Raw genomic sequence first — 21,857 nt, 5'->3', positions numbered from 1 at the left:
ATTAGGGAAGTCAGTAGGTGGAGTTAAGAAGGAAGAGCATTCCGGGTATGGGGGACAGCCAGAGAATTATGTCTAGAGCAAAGAGGTGGAGGATCTTGTTCATGAGGCAGGTGGGAGGCCGGTGTCACTTGATCATGAGTACATGGTGGGGAATAAGGCATAAGAATTCCTTGCTGTTGTTCTACATGCCTGGAATGTTCTCTCTCATCCTTTAAGTGCCAACTAGAATCTTGTTTTCTACAGGAACCTTTTCCAACATGCCTTAATTCTAGTGTCTGTTAGTTATTTCCTATTTATCCCATATCTGCCTTGTTTGTACATATTTGTTTGTTATTTGTTTTCCCCCATTAGATTTTGAGCTCCTTAAGGACAGGGACTGTCTTTACCTTTTTTTGTATCCCCACTGATTAGTTAGCAGTGCCTGGCAAATAGCAGCCACTTAAATTTTCATTGATTGATTGGTTGATTGAAAACTGAGTTTGTGGATTCTAAGCTAAGATTCTAAGTCTGTTGTTTCAGCTTTTTCCTTCCTGAGATTCATAGCATATTTTCCAAATTTGCTTATTTATGCAATTGTTTAGGAAGCCTTATAATTACTAATATGCATGATCTTAGGGATAAGGTTTTACATATTGTTAAAAATAAGCAATTCACACTGTTTAGAGTTGTTCATGTTTTTAATTTGTTTGGGAGTATAACATTTGAAATCTTTTGTTAACTTGGTAATTACAAATAGTATGCCATTCTTTTTTATTTTAATAGCACAATACTGACATTAAAAAAATCCTCACTTATAAGGTTAAGTTTATGGTTTTTTCCTGCAATAGCTCTTTTATTGGCCCTGAAAACTCTTCAGGATAAGATTCATCTACTAGAATTAGAGAGGACACAAGCTGAAGATAACCTGAATACCCTTTCCCAAGAAGCTACATTGTATAAAAAAGCTTTGCAGAATGAAAATAATGAGCGAGACCTGGCACACCAAGAACTGATAAAACAGAGAAAAGGTAAGGTGTTCCAATAATTTTCAGAAACAGAAAGTTTATTATTGTTTCACTGATTTTGTCTTACCCCGTCTTATCAACATCAATAATAGCCCCTGGCAGGTAAGTGACTTGCTCAGAAGTCACACTGCTAATTAGTGGTAGAGAGAGAACTAAAATTTAGGAGTCTTGAATCTAATACTCTTTTCATTGTGTCAAATGTTATGTAGCATTATAGTTTTTTGTGTCTGTGTAGCTTATTTGGTTAAAGCATAGTCCTGGACCAGAGTCATTATTATTCATATTTAGAATAATTAGCTTTGATCCATTCCAAGTTCACACGCTAGAAAAGCAGCCTATAGCAGGCATGTAGGTATAAATCAAAAGTGGTATGGAGCAAAATAACCTGCAGATAATTGCAAATTAATCACGTTACTTGGGGAACATCTTTTTAGTGGTTCATAAGCAGCATCTTCATCAATATATACCAAGGACAACACATATCCTGCAATAAACTATATTACTTAATGGTTTTCCATTACACCCAAGGAGTAATAATCCATTTATTATTTAAGTCAGCCATTGTGCTGGCCTCACTGTTATAATTTTCATTTAAAATTACTATGATAGTCACATGATTCCACTTATAAGGAAAGTAGACATCTCTGAAGTTAAATGTGAGAGTGGAGTATCAACTGCTTATTTGCTTCTTTCTCTTTTTCATAGATATAAGTGCACAGCTCAGTGCTGCCCAGACTCGCTGTTCTATTCTAGAGAAACAACTGGAACTAACAACGAAAATGGTTTTGAATGCAGAACAGGAAAAGAATTTTGCCTTAGAACAACAACAGGTACATCTCTTTTATATAAGCAATGATAATAGAAAAGAGTTCAAACTCCTAAAACTATACCTCATTCCAGCATCATTTTGATATATTACCAGAGTCATGTAATTTAAAAGTTATAAGGGATCTTCAAGGCCATCTAATCCAACTCATACCTAAATGGAATCTGGACTATGATACTCCTACAAGTGGACTGTCCAGCCTCAAACAAAGACCTCCAATGAGAGGGAACCCACTATTTCTGAGGAGAGCCCACTCATACCTTCCCTAGCTTAGACTTGTGAAGTTTTTTTCCTTAATAATCAGAATCAAACTTTACATTTATCTCTGATAAATTATATCTTACTAAATTCAGCCTAATGCTGTAGCCTGCCAAGATCTTTTTGGGTACCTGCCTGTCATCCAATGCGTTAGCTTCCCCTCCCAGATTTGTGATATCTGCAAATTTGAGAAGATTTCATCTCTTCCTTTATCCAAGTGTATCAGGAGGGCCGAGTTTATAATCTCAAAGAAGATCATAAACATGTCTGAAAGGTTCGGAATCGCCGGATAGAAGAAACTCTCAAAGTAGAAGGCAGAAGAATCAAAACATTTATTTAGGCTCCACAGTAACCAACCCATGAACCAGAAGCCCCATTTTGATATGTTGGTCATAATCTTCCAGGCCCAATAAGTACGCCTTGAAAGAGTAATCAGGAGGCTACAGAGAAACATGATTGCGTAAAGCAAAATCATGTTTCCCCCTTTTATGGTAATAAGATTACCCACTGGACTGAAGTCTTTGTTCAGCTTCCTCCCGTAGATCAGCTCTGCTGCTGGCAGCTCCTGCCTCAGCTGTGTCTGTTTCTGAAACTGAAGCTGCAACTGTAACTGACGATGTAACTGTCGTAACTGCCTCTGTAACGGTCGTTGTAACTGTCGCTGGCTCCAACCGGAAAAGGAAGAGAGAATCTTCAAGCTGTCCTCTCCCCTCTTATAGGGTTTTTGACATCATCAAGCTCCGCCCTAATGACCAGGGCCGATTGGTTCCTGAGTTGGCCCCTCCCCCTAGCATAGACATTAACACCTCCCCTCAGCCAGCCCCATGACTCCCCACACAGGAAGCCGTCTGCCTCCCGGCATGCTCCCCGGGCCTCCTGCCCCGGAAGAGCAAGCCACAGTGTCCAGAGGCTCAATGAGGCAAGCTGAGCCATTCAAAGAAAACAAAAGCCATTATGGCTACACTCCACCCCTTGTTATAGGATACATAATCTAATCAGCCATGTATCCTAGAACATACATTGTGATCCAATTACAAAGGAAACTAAAACATATCATTCATTATAAAGCAAAACATATCATTCAGTGACATTCCCAAACATTGGTTAACGATTCAAATGCAATCCACCCCTAGATCCCAGCAAAATAATCTCTTCAATCAATCATCCCCAAAACAATTATTAATAATTCAAATGTCCACCCCTAAATCCTTGTATCCATTACATAGGATCAATAATATCATAACAATAAAACAACACAGCAAGGATAACACAAAATAAGTAAACAGAACACTATCATCATTTCCACCCCCCCCCTTGAACGATTGGGGCTCAAAATCTTGGGGTGAGGGGTGAAGGTCTCATTTTCCATAGCTTCTTCATGCTGAAATTGGATGTAGAGATGGCCCTGCCCCCAAAAAGTCCCATTCCAGAGGTCATTTCTTTAACAAGCTGGCAGGAATTCCAGGAATGCTACATGCTTAGGCAGTCACCGGAAAGTGCAGGGTGCTTAAGCCTGAAGGAAACAAAACTAGCAACAAGGTTAGCCAAAACAAAGGACAAAAAGAATAGTCTGTGAATCTATTATTATAACCTATTCACGGTAAAATATATGGTTCAGGGGTACGATTTGGTAATTATTTTCCCCTGAATAGACAACTGTTACAGTGTTGTCCTTCCCATGGGCTATAACTTCTGCAGCCTTTGGAATATCATCTGGCTTCCGTTTTACCCATACCTTAGCTCCTGACTTTATTCTATCAATGGAGCAAGACCCTTTTGCCCCTCTAGTAGTTATTTTGGGAGGAGGGTCAGTTTTCACAAAGGGTATTTTTTCACAGGGGATAATAATGACTTGAACCATCCTATCATTTCTACAAAATTGTACAGGTTTTTTACCCATATTCTGGAGTGTCACAACAATTTCTTTTTGATAATTAGAATCTATCACTCCAGCCAATACATGTATTCCTTGAGCCGCTAATCCTGGTTTAGGTAATATCCGTCCAAGATGATTTTTGGGGATTCTCATACATACTCCAGTAGGGGTTTTTCTTATCTCTTTCCTATTTAACCTAAAATTCTCTATACAATGTAAATCATATCCTGCTGAACCAGGTGTTCCTGGACTTGGTAGTGGGACATCTTCCCTCACAGTCCAAAATTCAATGTTTTGGATCTCACATGTTTGCTGTTCTCTGATCTGCAGATTTGGGGTCATCATTCTGGCTAGAGGTGTACTCCCCCCTAAGGGCCTATTATTCAAATTACGTAAGGCAATAGACAAATTATCCTTCCAATGTCGATATGAGTTATTTGAGCTTAATTTTCTCAGCTGTTCTTTCAACAATCCATTCATTCTTTCAATTAGCCCAGATGCTTGTGGGTAATATGGAATATGATATATCCATTCTATATTATTCAACACACAATATCTTTTCACTTCTTTGCCCTTGAAATGTGACCCATTGTCACTTTGAATCTGCATTGGGGTTCCATAATATAAACTTACAATATCTAGAGTTTTACAGGTGTTTTTCTGAGTTGCGTCTTTATAAGGACAAGCCACTAGTACACCTGAATAGGTGTCAACACACGTACATACATATTTACATCCTTTATCCTGGGGTAGTGGGCCAATATAATCTATCTGCCAAATTTGGGCTGGAACTTTTCCCCTTGCTATTTCTCCAGTAACTATCCTAGGAAGAGTTCGTTCTTTTTCTAATTGGCATATACAACACTCCTCTGTTATTTGTTTTAACAACGCATGAGAAATACTGATACCTCGATCCTGTGCCCATCGATGGGTGGCCTGGACCCCTAAATGGCCAGCAGTCTGGTGGACCCATCTTGCTAAGGCTGGGTCATCAGTTGGAGTCGGAGTAGGGACAATACATTCAGTAGCAATCTTTGCTAGTCGATCCGCATGTGCATTGTACTCACGTTCTGGTGTGGTCAGGGTTGCATGAGCATCAACATGAAAAACTGACAGATCTGTAACCAAAGACATGTCCCATATATTTTCCCATAACTCTTTACCCCAAACTTGTTTGCCATGAATCTCCCAATTCTGATTCCTCCATATAGGCATCCACGTAGCTAATCCATTAGCTACCGCCCACGAGTCAGTAAATATATGACACTGTCCTCCTTTCTCTGCTCTGATGGCCTGATGCACTGCCATCAGTTCAGCATATTGGCTACTTCCACCTATCCCAGAACTTTCCAGAGTTCTCCTTGTACAGGGGTTATAGGCTACTGCTTTCCAATGTCTCTTCTGTCCTAAATATTTTGCTGTCCCATCAGTAAACCAAGCATGTTTCTTCTGTTCTTCATTTAGTCCGTCATATCCATTATTCCATTTCACTAAGGATGGTACCATCTGTTGCTTAGATTCAAGGGGCTTTTCATTGCTCTCAGTATCAATGTTCGCCACAGATTCATGTAGAGCAGAAACTCCATTTTTGCCTGCTCTGGACCTATTCTGAATATACCACTTCCATTTGATTATGCTTGCCTCTTGTGCATGTCCAATTCTGTGAGAAGCTGGGGTACTCATTACCCAAGTCATAATTGGAATTCCAGGCCTTAATACCACTTCATGACCCAGAGTTAGTTGCTCAGTTTCTACTAAAGCCCAATATGCAGCTAACAGCTGCTTCTCAAAAGGTGTATATTGCACTCCAGATGAGGGCAGTTTCCTTGACCAAAAGCCTAAAGGTACACTTCGGCTTTGTTGTTTTTGCCACAGACTCCAATTTGCATAGTCATCTTGTACAGTCACTTGTAACTCCACTGGCCCATTGATCACTGAGTCTTACCATCCAAGATATCAATGGTTCTCCTATTCTTTGGCTGAATCTACTCAAAATATCTGTGACCTCTTGCGGTGAGAAATCTTCCTGAATTTCCCTTGTAACTGAATCTTCACCTCGGGTTTCTGTCTTCCTCCTTTGTATGGGTCGAGCCCTTGTCTGATCATTTAACCATCTCCTATTCTCTGCGTGTGGCACATCCTGAACCCCAGTAGTGTTTTGTGCCTCAGCCGGCTCTTTCTGGGCTGGGTTGAAATGCACTCTGGGCTTTTTTGGTCTCCTGTTGCTCTTAGCCACATTAATAGAAAAGTTCTCATTTGAGTCAGTTTGGTCTTCTGCTATCTGAGATTTCCCTTCTTCCTGTGGGGTAGGAGTGCCCCCATGTCTTTCACTTAATCTCAATCTTTCGTATACTAGCCGGTAGGCTGATAACACTATCCAGCTTTGCCTAGATAGTGATGCCCCTGACTGAATCCCAACTTCTCGTAAACACTTTTCCAAATCCCTAGGATCTCCTTTCCGTAGCCTTGGTTCCCAGTTTTCACAGGGTCCAGCTTTTTTAGCCAATTCTTTTGCTAGGGAGGAATAAAATGGATCCTCCCATCCTGGGATATTTATCTCTTCCTCTGGAATTGTTCTGCTTCTAAATAGAGATCTTATACCTAGCGATCCTGTTCGTGACGCCAAATGTATCAGGAGGGCCGAGTTTATAATCTCAAAGAAGATCATAAACATGTCTGAAAGGTTCGGAATCGCCGGATAGAAGAAACTCTCAAAATAGAAGGCAGAAGAATCAAAACATTTATTTAGGCTCCACAGTAACCAACCCATGAACCAGAAGCCCCATTTTGATATGTTGGTCATAATCTTCCAGGCCCAATAAGTACGCCTTGAAAGAGTAATCAGGAGGCTACAGAGAAACATGATTGCGTAAAGCAAAATCATGTTTCCCCCTTTTATGGTAATAAGATTACCCACTGGACTGAAGTCTTTGTTCAGCTTCCTCCCGTAGATCAGCTCTGCTGCTGGCAGCTCCTGCCTCAGCTGTGTCTGTTTCTGAAACTGAAGCTGCAACTGTAACTGACGATGTAACTGTCGTAACTGCCTCTGTAACGGTCGTTGTAACTGTCGCTGGCTCCAACCGGAAAAGGAAGAGAGAATCTTCAAGCTGTCCTCTCCCCTCTTATAGGGTTTTTGACATCATCAAGCTCCGCCCTAATGACCAGGGCCGATTGGTTCCTGAGTTGGCCCCTCCCCCTAGCATAGACATTAACACCTCCCCTCAGCCAGCCCCATGACTCCCCACACAGGAAGCCGTCTGCCTCCCGGCATGCTCCCCGGGCCTCCTGCCCCGGAAGAGCAAGCCACAGTGTCCAGAGGCTCAATGAGGCAAGCTGAGCCATTCAAAAAAAACAAAAGCCATTATGGCTACACCAAGTCATTGACAAAAGTGTTAAACGTCACAGGATCAAAGATACATCCTGGGGAGTATTCCACTGAAGCCCACTTGCCCAGTTGACATTGAACCAGGAATGTTTTTTTAACATACCAGCTCAGCCAGTTCTGAATCTACCTAATTGTAATGCCATTTAGTCCATTTTTGCCATAAAAACAGTATAAGATATTTTATCAAAGGCTTTGCTAAAGTCTAAAGAAACTATAACATTCCTCTTCTCTGTAAGTTTAGTTGCCCTATCAAAAAAGTCCATGAGGTTAGTTTAGTATTTCATGTGTCATTTTTATTCACATTCTTTTGGGTTTATATAAGCTTCATTTCTCAATATATGCTTTCTTCCTCTCAGAGAACTCTTCCTGATAACCAAGATTTTTACAAAGAAAAAAAATCCAGTTCAGCAAAACTAACCAAAATTTTAGTTGAGTCCAACATTACACAGTCATCCCATACTTCCTTAGGAGTGCAGCACAACTGCAGTCTGGAAAATCCACATAAAAATTTTTGTCACTCCCTTCATACCAGAGAAAAAGTCTGAATTATTATGGTATTAATAGATAAAATATGTTAATATTATATAATACTATGCTTGTATTTTATGCATTCTGAGTTTCTAAACTTTTTCTCTGTTGTCTGCTGGCTTTTGCGTGTTATCTGTGGCTCCCACAGAACTCCCAAAAAATTCCTATTTAATTTCTTATGCCGGTCATCAGTCTGTTGAAACCACAGTAGGGAAAGTCATGATGTGGAAGGGATAACTGTATATAGTATTTTGTTTCTGCAAGAAAAGGAAAGGTGGTGCTCTTCTTTGGGACCAAGCTTGGTCAGCATAATTTCACAGCATTCAGTTTTTATTGTGTTTATTTTTTCTTGTTGTTGTTCTTTCCATTTCCTTTGTTGGGATCGTTGTGCAAATTGTTTTCCTGGCTCTTCTTACTTCACTTTGCCTCTGTTTACTTAAGTCTCCCATGCTTCTCTTCATGCATTGTTTCTTACAGTGCGTAATATTTATCACATTCATATACCACAGTTTGTTTATCCTTAGCCCTCAGTCAACATATGTTTATATTGTTTCCAACTCTGCTGCTGCCCAGAGTAGTAGAAGTCTTGCTGGCTCTTTGTAGTCCCTTCTTTCTTTGTCATGCAGACTGTGTTTTCTTCCATGTTTTGGAAATTGAAACTTTGGCCTTTCTCCTGTCCCATTGTACGTATTCTCCCATTTCCTGTGATCTTTCAGATAGCATTGACAGTGTCTAAGGTGTGTCACATCTTCCTGGGGATGTAGTTCATCGGGAGTTTATTAAGAGTAACTAGGTGCTTTTATTTCCTCCTTATCTTTACTAAAACATTCTGACAGCCATTTTTGTCCTCTTGTATCTGGTGATTTGAGAAGCTCTGTGTTTTCTTTGTTGTCAGATTTCGCTGTCACATCCATCCCAAGTAGCAGCCCCTTGTCTTTGTAGATCTTTTCCTCAATATAAGTTGTTGGGGTTTTTTGGTTTGGGGTTTATTTTAATCCTTTCTTGTCCTTATCACCAGCCTCAGATCATTCTGAGCTTTAGTATTCTTAATGCTGTTCCTATAGGACCATCCTTGTCTCAGTGCTATTGATTCTTCCATCTTTTCTACTTACTTTTTTGTTTATTTTATTCTGCACTTTCCAGATACCAAAAGGGGAAGAAAGAGCATTTTTATATACACAATAGAATAAAAAAAGATTTTGTATGTATATGACAATCTGTTATACACAGCTTGCTTTTTTAACAGATTTATAACAGATTCACTGTGTTACTTTAAACATTATCCTGCTTGTCTGAGTTTTCTTCTGAATTTTCTTCTGTGCTCTTGGGTTCAGTCACCTTTTTATGTTTGGCAACCTTTCATCATTTTTGGGGGGCCACAATGTAAAACTTACATTCATGTACCACAGTTTCTGTAGCCATTTCCCAGTTGATGTACACCCACTTTCTTTCCTATTCTTTCCCACAATAAAAAGAGCTGGTATAAATATTTTTATACAAATTAGTTCTTGGCTTCATTTCTAAAATATATAGAAAACTGAATGAATTTATAAGAATACAAGTCATTCTCCAATTAATAAATGGTCAAAGGGTATGAACAGGCAGTTTTCAGATGAAGAAATTAAAGCTATCTATAGTCATATGAAAAAATGTTCCAAATCGTTATTGATTAGAGAAATGTAAATCAAAAAAACTCTGAGGTACCACATCATACCTATCAGATTGGCTAACATGACAAAACAGGAAAATGATAAATGCTAGAGAAGATGTGGGAAAATTGGAACAGTGATGCATTGTTGGTGGAGTTGTGAACTGATCCAGCCATTCTGGAGAGCAATTTGGAACTGTGCCCAAAGGGCTATAAGACTGTCCATACCCTTTGACCCAGCAATACCACTTCTAGGTGTGTATCCCAAAGAGATCATACAAATGGGAAAAAGACCCACATGTACAAAAATATTTATAGCAGCTCTTTTTGTGGTGGCCAAGAATTGGAAATTGAGAGGATGTCCATCAGTTGGGGGATGGCTGAACAAATTGTGGTATATGAATGTAATGGAATACTATTGTTCCATAAGGAATGATGAGCATGAACTGATGCTTAACAAAGTGACCAGAACCAGGAGAACACTGTACACAGTAACAGCCACATTGTGGGATGACTAACTTTGATAGACTTAGCTTTTCTTAGCAATGCAAGGATCTAAGACAACTCCAAAAGACTCACGATAGAAAATGCCTTCCATATCCAATAAAAGGACTATGGAGTCTGAATGCAGATCAAAGCATGCCATTTGCTCTTTCTCATTTTTTTTTTGTTCTTTATCATGGTTCCTCCCATTGGTCCTAATTCTTCTTTACAGCATGACTAATGTGAAAATACATTTAGTATGAATGTATATGTAAAACCTATATGAGATTGCAACTCTCTTTGGATGGGGGAGAAAATTTGGAACTCAAAATCTTATGGAAGTGAATGTTGAAAACTAAAAATTAATTAAAAATCGAATTACTTCTTTTCCCTCTTTAATCCCTTTTGGATATAGGCCTAGTGGTGGCATCACTGGGTCACAGGATATATATACCTTTTGTATATAGTTTAACTAATATGTTAATGATTTGGAGAATTTTTTTATATGGCTCTTGATAGCTTAGATTTCTTCCTTTGATGACTACTTCTCCATATCCTCTGATCATCTATCTACTATGAAGGGCTCTTGTTCTTATATATTTGAAACAATTTTTTATATATCTTGGATAGAGACTTTTATCAGAGAATTTTGCTGCAAAGATTTTTCCCTAGGTAATTGTTTCCTTTCTAATTTGAACTGCATTGGTTTTGTTTGTGTGATAACTTTTTGATTTTATGTAATTGTGGTTGTCCATTTGGTCTTCTGTAATCCTCGGCATCCCTTGCTTGGTTATGAACTCTTCTCTCACCCCTAATTATGCAAAATATTTCCTTCCTTGTTCCTCTAATTTATGATATGATTTTTTAATATCAAGTATCCATTTGGAACTTATCTTGATATAGAGTATGAGATGTTGATCTAAACCTAATTTCTGTCAGTCTACTTTCCAGTCTCCCTAGAAGGTTTTATAAAAGTGGCATATTTGGGTATGTTGAACTTTAATGCTATGTTGTTCAGTTGTTTCCAGTTTTTTTTTTATCTGATCTGTTCATCAGTCAGTTTTTCTGTGTTTTAACCCATACTAAATCATTTTGATGATTACTGCTTTGTACTGTCATTTTAGATCTAGTGCTGCTACACTGTCTTCCTTCCCATTTTCTTTCATCATATTCCTTTAAATGTTTGACCTTTTGTTCCTCCAAATAAATTTCTTTGGTAGCATGGTTACCCTGGCATGGTACTGAATAAGTACATTACTTTAGATAGAATTTTCATTTTATTAGCACCATACAACTGTTATCAATTAATATCTTTCAGTACCTTTACTAGTATTATTATTATTATAATTATATGTATTATTATTTATTATTTATTTTTAAATAAATCATTATTATTCCAATAATTAAGATATGTTATAATTTCTACAAAGGGTGGTTGTAGTCATACAGTTCCTGTGTGTGTATTAGTAGGTGGACTTCCACGTATTTCATATATTCTCTAGTTATTTTGAATGGAATTTCTTATTCTATTTCTTGTTACTGAGTTTCATTGGTAATATAAAGAAAAACTGATTACTGATATGAGTGTATTTTCTATCCTACTTCTTTGCTGAAGTTATTGTCCCAAGAAGGGATTTGAGGGAGGGAGATAACTAAGTTCCTTGTCTCCTACAAAAAGTGTAATTTTGTTTCAACTTTGCTTATGTTTGTTTCCTCAATTTCTTTTTCTTGTCTTATTGCTCTGAATAGTATTTTTAGCAGTGTGCCAAATCATACTAACGATGACAGACAGCTTAGCTTTGCCTTTGCTTTGACTGGAAAGGTCTCTAGTGTTTCTCCATTACAAAAAAATCCTGGCTTTTGTTTTTCAATTGATGCAATTCATCATAATAAGGAAATTTCTTTTTATTCCTATGATTTTTTAGAATTTTTAACAAAAATGGATGCTGCATTTTGTCAAAAGCTTTTTATGCATATATTGATATAACCATTTGATTTTTGTTGTTTTGTTACTTATTTGGTCTAGTATTACATTTATGGTTTTCCAAATATTGAACCATCTTTGCATTTCTGTTATAAATAGAACTTGATAATAGTACATAATCCTTAATATTTTACTATAGCCTCATTGCTAGTATTTGATATAAATATTTTGATTTGCTATTCCTTACAGATATTGATATGCATCATTTTCTTTCTCTGTTTTGTCCCTACCCCAGTTTAAGTATCAAAAACATATTTGTATGATTGAAGGGATTTGCCAGTATCTCTTTTCCTCTTTTTTTTCAATCAACTTATGTAATGTTACAATAATATTATTATCATAATTTTCATCTAGAATTCACTCATAAATCTATCTGGCCCTGAGGATTTTTATCCCTTTGGGAGTTCCATTATGTCTTGTTCAATTGCAGTAGTCCGAGAGTGGGGTGATGAGAGCCTGCTCCAGAATGATGACAATGTCATAGGAGAGAAGGGAGTATATATGAGAGATGTTACAAAGATGAAATCAACAGGCCTCGACAACAGCTTGGATACGAGGGGTGAGAGATAGTGAGGAATTAAGGAGGTCTCCTAAGTTGTGAGCCTGAGCAACTGGAAGGATGATGTTGCCTCTCCACTCAGCCACTAAAGTGATTTTCCTAAAACACGTGTCCGACTATGTCACTTAATAAATTCCAGTGGCTCCCTATTGCCTCTAGGATCAAATACAAAATGCCCTTTTGTCATGCAAAGTGCTTTATAACCTAAGGGGCCCCTCCCGCCTTTCCAGTCTTCTTGCTCCCTGCCATATACTCTTTAATTCAGTGACACTGGCATTTCTTGGCTCCAGGTGTTTTCTCTGGCTGTTCCCCATACCTGGAACACTCTCCCTCCTCTGTTCTGACTACTGACTTCTCTGGCTTCCTTTATATCCCTACTAAAATCTACTAGAAGCCTTTCCCAACCTCCTTAATTCTAGTGCCTTCCTTCTTTTAATTATTTATTTATCCTGTCTCTAGCTTTCTTTGTATCTATTTGTTTGCATGTCTGCTCTCCCATTAGATTGTGAGCTCCTTGAGGGCAGGGGCTATTTTTTGTCTCTTTTTGTATCCCTAGCATATAGTAAAGTGCGTGGTAGGCTCTTAATGTTTACTGATTGATTGATAGCAAGTGTCTGAGGCAGGATTTAAACCAGAGTCTGCCTTCCTTCAAGCCTGGGCTCTCTCTGCTACACTATTCAGCTGCCTGGGACTGTTGCAATTGCCTCCTAGTTTGTCTCTCCTTTCTCTATTCCATCATCCTCACAGCCACCAAAGTGATTTGTATAAATCTGACCATACCACTCTCAATACTGCTCAGCCCCAACTTGCCTTTCCAACCCTATTGTCCTTTACTTTTTCCTTCATGCACTCTCTGGACCAGCCTTCTTTCTGTTCCTCATACAAGACGCTCCATCTTCCTTCTCTGTGTCATTGTGCTGTCTTCCTTCCATGCATGGAATACACTCCCACTGCACTCCTTCTTCTTAAAATACATTATTTCCTTCAAAACTCTGCTTGTGTCATACCCTCAACATGAAGCCTTTCCTGACCACCACCCCCACCTACCCTCCCAGCTGCTAGTGTTCTCACTCCTAAAATTGATCTTAACTTATTTTGTAAGTATTGTTTGTGGGTGGGTATAAGTGTGGGTGGATAAATGTAGGCCAAATGTGGCCTGCTACCTGCTTTTGTTTAAAAAAAAAAACCACACACACACACACACACAACATTCTCAATGGCCATTTGATAACCACAGGCAGTTTGGCCCTGGCCCATAGTTTGCCAGCCCCTGGGCTAGAGATAATAGGGTGTATTATTAATGTATTTTTGCTTAATGGGAAGATCATTCCCATTCATTAATAGGCCCATGTGACCTGCTTAAGTCACATGGAAGCCTAAGTCACATGAGTTTGAGTCATATGAGCCTGGGTCATGAAAGTTGTGATGCCCTCCGACCCTGAAGAAGTGAGTTTATATTCTGAGGTTAGCATTTTGCTTTGGGGCTCACTCATGGGAATAGTGTTCGTGTGATGTAGCCAGATGAGACTCTGGGTAGCCATTAAGGAGCCCCCCGACCTTGAAAAACCCGGATGTTGGTGCTTCTCTCTCTGGTAACTATGTATGTATTGCTTTTGGTCAGACGGTTGGAAACCCTGTCTGTTGGTCTTTGCTGTTTGTATTTGCTCTGTTTATATAATTTCTGCTTGTAATTTCTGTTTGTATTTTCTCTGAAGTTCAAGGTGCTGGCTTTTTCCTTGAAGTAAATGAAGGATAATTATATATATTTGATTAAAGTAAGATTGTTGACCCCTTTTAAGTTGCTTTCCTTTAGAAAAGCAGATCAAAGAACCTGTGCTAGCAGCCCTCCTGTGTGCTGGTGTTACTGATATTTCACCCCCACAGCAGCTGCAAGTAGCATTGTTGTTACAGAGGGGCTGCATGCAAAATCAACACACAGGTGGAAACAACAAAACTTGAGAGAAAATTGATTTTCTATGAGGTGAAGAATAGGGAAAAATCAAGCAATCATTAGAGGTGAAATATATGAAAACGGACAAATAATGATGTGACAAATAGAAGTAGTTAAGTCAGAAGGAGGAGCAGGTTTAGTGGGACAGAGAATAAATGTGTTTCTGACCAGGCTGATAATTAAGATACAAGTGGGATTAGTAGAGATGCCTGAATTGCTAACTAAAGGATGGTGGGTACCCCTTATCCTCTGAAGGTGAGGAAAGTCCAAGATGGATATAGGGATGGGCAAAAAGTGAGCAGAAGGAATGGACCTCTCAAGAGTCATCATTTAAACCTGTTCAAATCCAAGTTTAAAAAACATATTCTTAAAACGTGAACTTTCAGTACAGGAGCTGACCCTAACATTCCAAACATATGACCTCATGGAAGAGAAAGTTCTGCCTTCTGAATCTAACATTCTTTCATATCACCTTTCTTCTTAAAATACTCCATTATATAGATCCCTTCTCTAACAACTATATTGAGGCTTTTTGGTTTGGGGAAGGCAATTTCGCCATTGTAAAGGACTGGGTAAATGAATGTGTGCAGTGTCACCTACGACATGAATTATTAATTTTATTGAAATGATGTTTGCAGCAACATATCTACCTCTTATGAAAAGAAATAAGATTTTCTTTCCTGTGATAACATAGCATGTGTATTACATTTACTAAAGTGAATACATGATGTTTTAAAAAAATAAGTTTTTATTGATATCTTTTATTTATTACATCATCGTAGTTTTCTCCAGTATCCTTTCCTCATCCCATATAACAAATAGTATTTTAAAAAATATTTTATTTATTTTTTAACAAATAGTATTTTTAAAGATGAAAAAGAAGAGGGAAAAAATCATCACAATCAGTACGTTGAAAAAGTCCAGAAACATATACGCTCTACAACTGTGGACCTCCCACCTCCACAAATGGGTGGTGTGGGGGGGTCTCCTCTCATATGTCTTCTTTTAAGTCATACTTGATCTTTATAATTTTGCCACATTCACTTTTGATTTTTGAGTGTGTGATTCTTTCTGTTTACATAACAACTACAACAATGTACTTTGTTTTCTTGGTTCTGCTTACTTCGCTCTGTAATTAGTTCATTGTAGCTCTTTCTATGCTGCTCTGTATTCATCACATTCATTATTTCTTACAATGTAGTAATATTCTGTTATGTTCGTGTAACACAATTTATTTAGCCATTCCCCAGTCAATGTGCTCTGGCTGCTCCAAAATTGTAATTCCTGAACCATCATGAACAGTTGCAAATTTCAGTTTTTGTTTTTATTTTTTTCCAGCTTCAGTGGGAAAAGGGTCAGGATCAGATGAAACTGAATGCAAAACTTGAAAAACTTGAAGTCTTAGAAAAAGAATGTGTCAGGCTAACAACTACTCAGAAGACAGCTGAGGTAAGCTTCTGCTTGCTTCTTTGAAGTGTCGATGTGAAGGGTAAATCTTGGTGTTCAGCATAATTGGTATTGAAAGTAAATGTGCAGTGAGTATTACATTAAATTTATCAAACTACATTTGTAACTAGGTAATCTACACATGAATTCTGTCTGCAAAGATAAAAGCTAATGTGCGCTGTGATTACAGTGTGGAATTTTAATTTTGGCATTTGTTCCTCCTAAGATGACACAAAGCATTTCCATTTGATAGCTAATGTGATTAAGAATTCTGAAGAGTGTTTATTATCTCTTTTTCACTGAAAGGATAGTCAGACCTATCAACATAATACTCAGTTCTTCCCATCTATCCAAATCCCACCCATCCTTGAAGATCCCGTCAGGCCCTCCTTTTCCTCCATGAAGAGCTTTTCCAACCCTCAGTGATATCTTCCTTTTTTAAATGTTTATTATACTTAATTTGTTTCCATAGCTCATCATTATATACTATTTTCCCTGCATACATCTTGCATCTTACTGCCTTTGCCCTTACTTTTCCCAATATTAGTATGTCTTCTCCATCAGTTAAAAGTTTTAGCCTACCTTTTAAGTCCAACTTAAATACTACCTCATTTATAAATCTGTGTTCTGAGCTTTCTTTCCCACCTCCTCAAACTTCACAAAGTCCCTCATTTGTTATTTTTATGCTGTGTTATTTGGTTGTTTGTAATTTGTACATGTTTCATATCCCCCTTGGTAGACTATAAGCTCCATGAGGGAAAGGATCGTGGTTTGTACCTTCATATTTTAATATAGTTAGGTGTTTAATAAGTGGTTAGTTTTTAACATTTTAATTATTTTATTGTTGTTGAACTTTTTCATGTCTTTTAATCTTGTCTTCCCAAGTGAAAGGAAAGGACTCTATGTTGTACTTCTCTCATACCCCCCACTGAACCTGACACAATGCCAGGCATTGATGAATTGGCTAAAACAGTTTGTTGGGGTCCTGACTGAAATAGTGAGGTCCTAGGACAGTTAGACTTGATCAGTCATTCAAAATTTGAATACTCCCAAGATTTTTTAGTGTTATAGTTGGTAGCTGGAAATTAGTAAGTTAAAACAAGTCTTTGAGAGTGTGTGTGTGTGTGTGTGTGTGTGTGTGTGTCTGTGTGTCTGTGTCTGTCTGTGTGTGTGGTATGTGTGTGTGTCTGTGTCTGTCTGTCTCTCTGTCTCTCTGCCTCTGTCTCCCTCTCTCGGCCCTCTGTTATCACTTGTAATAATAGCTAAAGAAGGCACAGGAACAATAGGAAGAAAGCCAACAAAAATAATTTTGGAGACTCGTCCTTCCTTTTTCTTACTGTTCATTTTAACTTATTATAATTGTAAAGACTCCATTCCTTGGAATTAATTTAGTTTAATTTGAATAAAGAACAAAAGATATGCGATTCTTATGTGTAACTCAGTCATTTTCTTTTGCAGGAAAAGATTAAACATTTAGAGCAAAAACTTATTGAGGAAGAACATCAGCGTAAGCTAATTCAGGACAGCGCTGCTCAGGTAAAATAAACAGCTACACATTCTGACCCTCAAACACATATGTTTGATTATATACTTTCTGTTCCATTATTGAGATAAAATAAGAATACTTATTTCTTCCTCTTCTTTCAAAAATAATAGTTTATGTAACAAAATAATCAACAAAGAATATATAATGTAATACAGATTCTTTATTGGAAACATTACCCAGAACAGCTCTTAGGGTAGATAATTTCTATTTTATTTGACAAATAAATGTTAACAATAGTGTTTTGTCTTAAAAGCTCAGAATGTTGGAGATTAACTAGAAATGTAAATATCCCTTAAAGTAATGAAGAGTATCTTATGTACTTTTTGTTCCTATTTCTAAAAGCAATTTAATCATTTTAAGTTGTGATGAAGTAGTTTACTGATATCCATTTTTATAAATATAAATGAGGATCAGATCTCATAATATTTTTGAAGAAACTTGTAGCAAATCATTATTATGATTATTGATGCAGCTTCAAACTGGACTTGAGATCAATAGAATTTTAATGTCTTCAGTTCTACCTTCACAACAAACCAAGAAAAAGAAATCTGCAAAGGTAACAGTCTAAACATTAACCTAAAAAATGTAGGTGTTTAATTGGCAACTTGCTATTATTTGGTAATATTCTATTGTTTCTATGCTTATAGTATAATTTTCCAGTAATGGGGTATTTTGTTTAATTAAGGAATACTTGATAAGGAATTAATTGTCATTTTTGACTGCTTAATGGAAGTTAAGAGAAAAAGTACAATTTCCTTTTATCATATGAACTTACAATGGCATTTTGCTTTTCCATTAATATTCTCTCTACAACTTTAGTTAGGTCTAATGTGTATATAACTCAGGTGTGAATGAATAATTATTCTTTACTTGATTTCCCTCTTATTATGAGACTGTTTTTTTCAAAGAATTACAGTTCAGTACCTTATCGGATTTTCTTCCCTTTTTTTGATCTGATTTTAATTTAAGATAATTTTTTTTTTCTGACACAGAGGATACTTCTCCAACAAACATCAAACTCCTGAAAGTACATTCGCAAAAGATTCTTAAGCAAAATAGCCTTATAGAGTGAATGTGATTCACAGTACATGCCACTTTCCATTTCTATAGCTTACTACTTAAACAGAAAGGGTATATGCTTTACCTTTAGTAATTTGCTGCCAACATTATCTATTTTATTCATCCCAAGGTTTAGTGCCTTTTAGTGTTCTTTACAGATTTTCTATGTCTACTATGTACAAGACAAAAAACATTATGATATGGTAGTTAGAAAGCCAGCCTTGGAGTCAGAAACAAGCAACAAGTATTTACTAAACACAAACTTTGCTCTAGATGTTGTTCTGGGTGTACTAGTTGCTAAAGATATACATACCCTGAATGAAACAGTCCAAACCCACAATGAGCTTACGTTCTAACTGGGGAGACATGTGTATGTATATAAAAGAATAAATATAAAAAAGAATACAAGATAATTTGAGAGGTTGGTTGAGAAGATATGGAAAAACTTCATGTAGGAGGTGATACTTGAGATGTGTATGTAAGCAAGAAAAGAATTCTATGAGGTGAAGGTAAAAGGGAGGTTATTCCAGGCATGAGGGTCAGCCATCCCCATGGCCCAGAGGCAGATGGATTGTCAAATGTAAGGAACACCAAAAGGGCCATTTTGGCAGGTAATCAGCACGTAGGAGAGGAAAGAATACAAATTGAGCCTGGAAGGATAGGTTGGTGATATGTTATGAAGAGCTTTAAAAGCTAAACAGAAGAGTTTATATTTTCATTCATACTTTGGACCCCTCAGAGATTGTGGTGTTCCACAAGTCTCAGTCATATAGTATCATCAGAAGAATATTGCTATTAAAAAGATAGAATTGTGTTTCAAAAAGCAGCTTGGGGTAGTTGAAAGTGCTGGCAATTTTCCAAATGCAGTTCAACTTACTGTACTCCTGCTCCATTCAGGATTCATTTCATTGTCTAGTTGCCATTATAGATTAGTCTCCTAAAGATTTTATAGAAATGACAAGGTCAGCATATAGGTCCATAATTTTTCATGCCTTCTTAATCACCTTTTTTATATAAATTTACTTATTTTCAGTTTTCAATATTCATTTCCACAAGATTCTGAATTCCAAATTTTTTCCCCATCTCTCCTCTCCCTCCACCCCAGAACAGCATGCATTTTGATTACCCCTTCCTCCAATCTACCCTCCCTTCTATTATCCCCCACCCCCTTTTCTTATCCCCTTCCCTTCTATTTTCCTTTAGGGCAAGATAGATTTCTATACCCCATTGCCTGTATATCTTATTTCCCAGTTTCACGTAAAAACAGTTTTCAACATTCATTTTTAAAGTCTTGAGTTCCACATTCTCTCTCTTCCTCCCTCCCTGCCCACAGTCATTGAGAAAGCGAGGAATTCGTTAATCACCTTTTTATAGGTGTAATAACACCCTCTTTTTGAACTGTTCAATAACTTCTCTTTCAGATTAAAAACTGATTCCTCACCATCTTCAAAATATTGTTGTCTCCAGCATGGATTTCTTCCATACATACTTGGTCTGGTCCAGCTGATCTTCCTGTCTTAGTTTTCCTTAGTGCCATTTCTAGTTCCTAATTTTTCATATATTAGATTCCTGATATAATAGCTCTGTTGTCATCAGGTAATAAAGTTTGTTTTAGAAATAATGTAAAAATCTCCTTTTTTCATTTCTTTGTTGTCCTTCCAGTTTCATCCTTAAATGGTGTTGAAAAAATCTGGCTTAATTGGGTCTTGAACCAAGCTTTCTGCTAATTCCTTTTCCTTCCTCCCACTTGGGCAGTGTTTTTTAAGGTAGCACTGTTCATTAGCTTCCATGTTCTTCGATAAGGCTTTAAAACTGGGTTCTATTTTGAACAAGGATTCCCCTTGTCTTTGTCTCTCTGCTTGGCAAGAGGTTAGATGTTTGCTTGCTACGGTGGTTACGATGCTTTTTGACTCCTTGTTATTACAGTTACTTTATGTTGGCTAAACTTCCATAAGAAATTATGACAGTCCATGCTGATGATAATTGCCAGCATTTATATAACACCTAAAATTTGCAAGTGTTTTACATATATTATCTACGTTATTTTTATTCCCAGTTTTCTAGATGAGGAAACTGGCTGAAGAGAAATCAAGTGATTTACTCATAGTTAAACAGACAGGATTCAAACTTAGGTCTTCCTAACTTGCAAGTCTAGACTCATTTTCTTTTTTTTGCATCAACAGCTCATTTAAATATATCAAGTAGCAAATTCATTAGTTGCACACTATCTTTATTGTTTTGTCCTAGCTGGTGTTTAGTTTTTGTTTCTTGTTTTTGGTCTTCACCTTACCAAATCAATAGTTCAGACAATTCAAAAATGACTCCCACATTGGTAACTGGTTCTTTCCTATGTTCAAGTTCATTCAGTTTCTTTTTAAAATGCTGTTTACTGCTTGTCATATCTAGCATCTTCTGAATCTCTTCTTGAAGACCTTTTTTGTAATTTATAGGCATGAGGCTAATGAGGAGTCTATGAGCTTTTGATCTTTTTTCCTTCTTGGTCCTTAACCAAATCCAGTTGTCTTTACTTCCCTTCCCTTTTAAGAATTTCTCTACCTCATCTTCCTCTGCACCTGATATTGGTACAGAAGCTGAAATTATCTTCATGGTGTTTTTTGCTTAGGCTCTTTTGTGAGTCCTGCAATGCGTCGTTACCAAGAGACCCGTGAAATCATGTCCCATTGCCTTTGGATATACAATGAAGTCAACTCCACCAATTCCTTTGTTTGCTTCTCCAAGGAAAACTTGTGAGCTACCATTTCATTTGGCTGCAGCTGCTTTTTATCTCCTAGTTTCGTTCATCCCAAGAATGTTGATATTAGTAGAATTCAGTTCTTTTAGTAGCATGTTGATTTCACTGGTTGTTGTCACAAATCTCACATTTATGTTTGCCGGCATCTAAAAACCGTATGAGTCTTACCCTTTGTTCTTCCCTTCACTGCCACTGCTGAAGAGAAGGAGCGAAGACCATTTTCTGTTTTTTTTTCTTGGTTATCATGGCCAAAGGATTAGTCATTAACAGCTGTAACTAACGTTTACATAGTGCTTTAAGTTTTGCAGAGTGCTGTATATGTTATTTGTTTCTTGCAATAACCCTGTGAGGTAGTTGCTGTTATTATACCCATATTACAGATGAGTAACTTGAAGCTAAGACATTAAGTGACTCACATGGTCACACAGCTAGTCAGTATCTGAGATGACACTTGCACTCGCATCCTCTGGACTCCAAATCCTGCGCTTTCTACACTATGCCATATTTCTGTCTATGAGCCTATCCATACTTACCTAAACATTCCTTCATGGG

The 21,857-nt window shown here is 37.4% G+C and overlaps 1 protein-coding gene across 3 annotated transcripts in view; it reads left to right on the top strand.

Annotated features, from left to right (window-relative positions):
* Window positions 1–21,857, top strand: part of CEP57L1 (centrosomal protein 57 like 1) — an 84,395-nt gene that overhangs the window by 54,183 nt on the left and 8,355 nt on the right. For 2 of the 3 annotated variants that reach the window (XM_036768788.1, XM_036768789.1), the window contains 5 exons: window positions 828–1,007; window positions 1,710–1,834; window positions 15,841–15,951; window positions 17,407–17,484; window positions 17,967–18,050. In XM_036768788.1, coding sequence (XP_036624683.1) covers window positions 828–1,007; window positions 1,710–1,834; window positions 15,841–15,951; window positions 17,407–17,484; window positions 17,967–18,050 — 578 coding nt within the window. The remainder of the gene's footprint in view (window positions 1–827; window positions 1,008–1,709; window positions 1,835–15,840; window positions 15,952–17,406; window positions 17,485–17,966; window positions 18,051–21,857) is intronic. The other variant, XM_036768790.1, reaches the window with a different exon arrangement.

Source organism: Trichosurus vulpecula, chromosome 7 (assembly GCF_011100635.1).
Source record: "Trichosurus vulpecula isolate mTriVul1 chromosome 7, mTriVul1.pri, whole genome shotgun sequence".
NCBI classification, from domain to species: domain Eukaryota; kingdom Metazoa; phylum Chordata; class Mammalia; order Diprotodontia; family Phalangeridae; genus Trichosurus; species Trichosurus vulpecula.
This window is presented reverse-complemented; position numbering and strand designations above follow the sequence as displayed.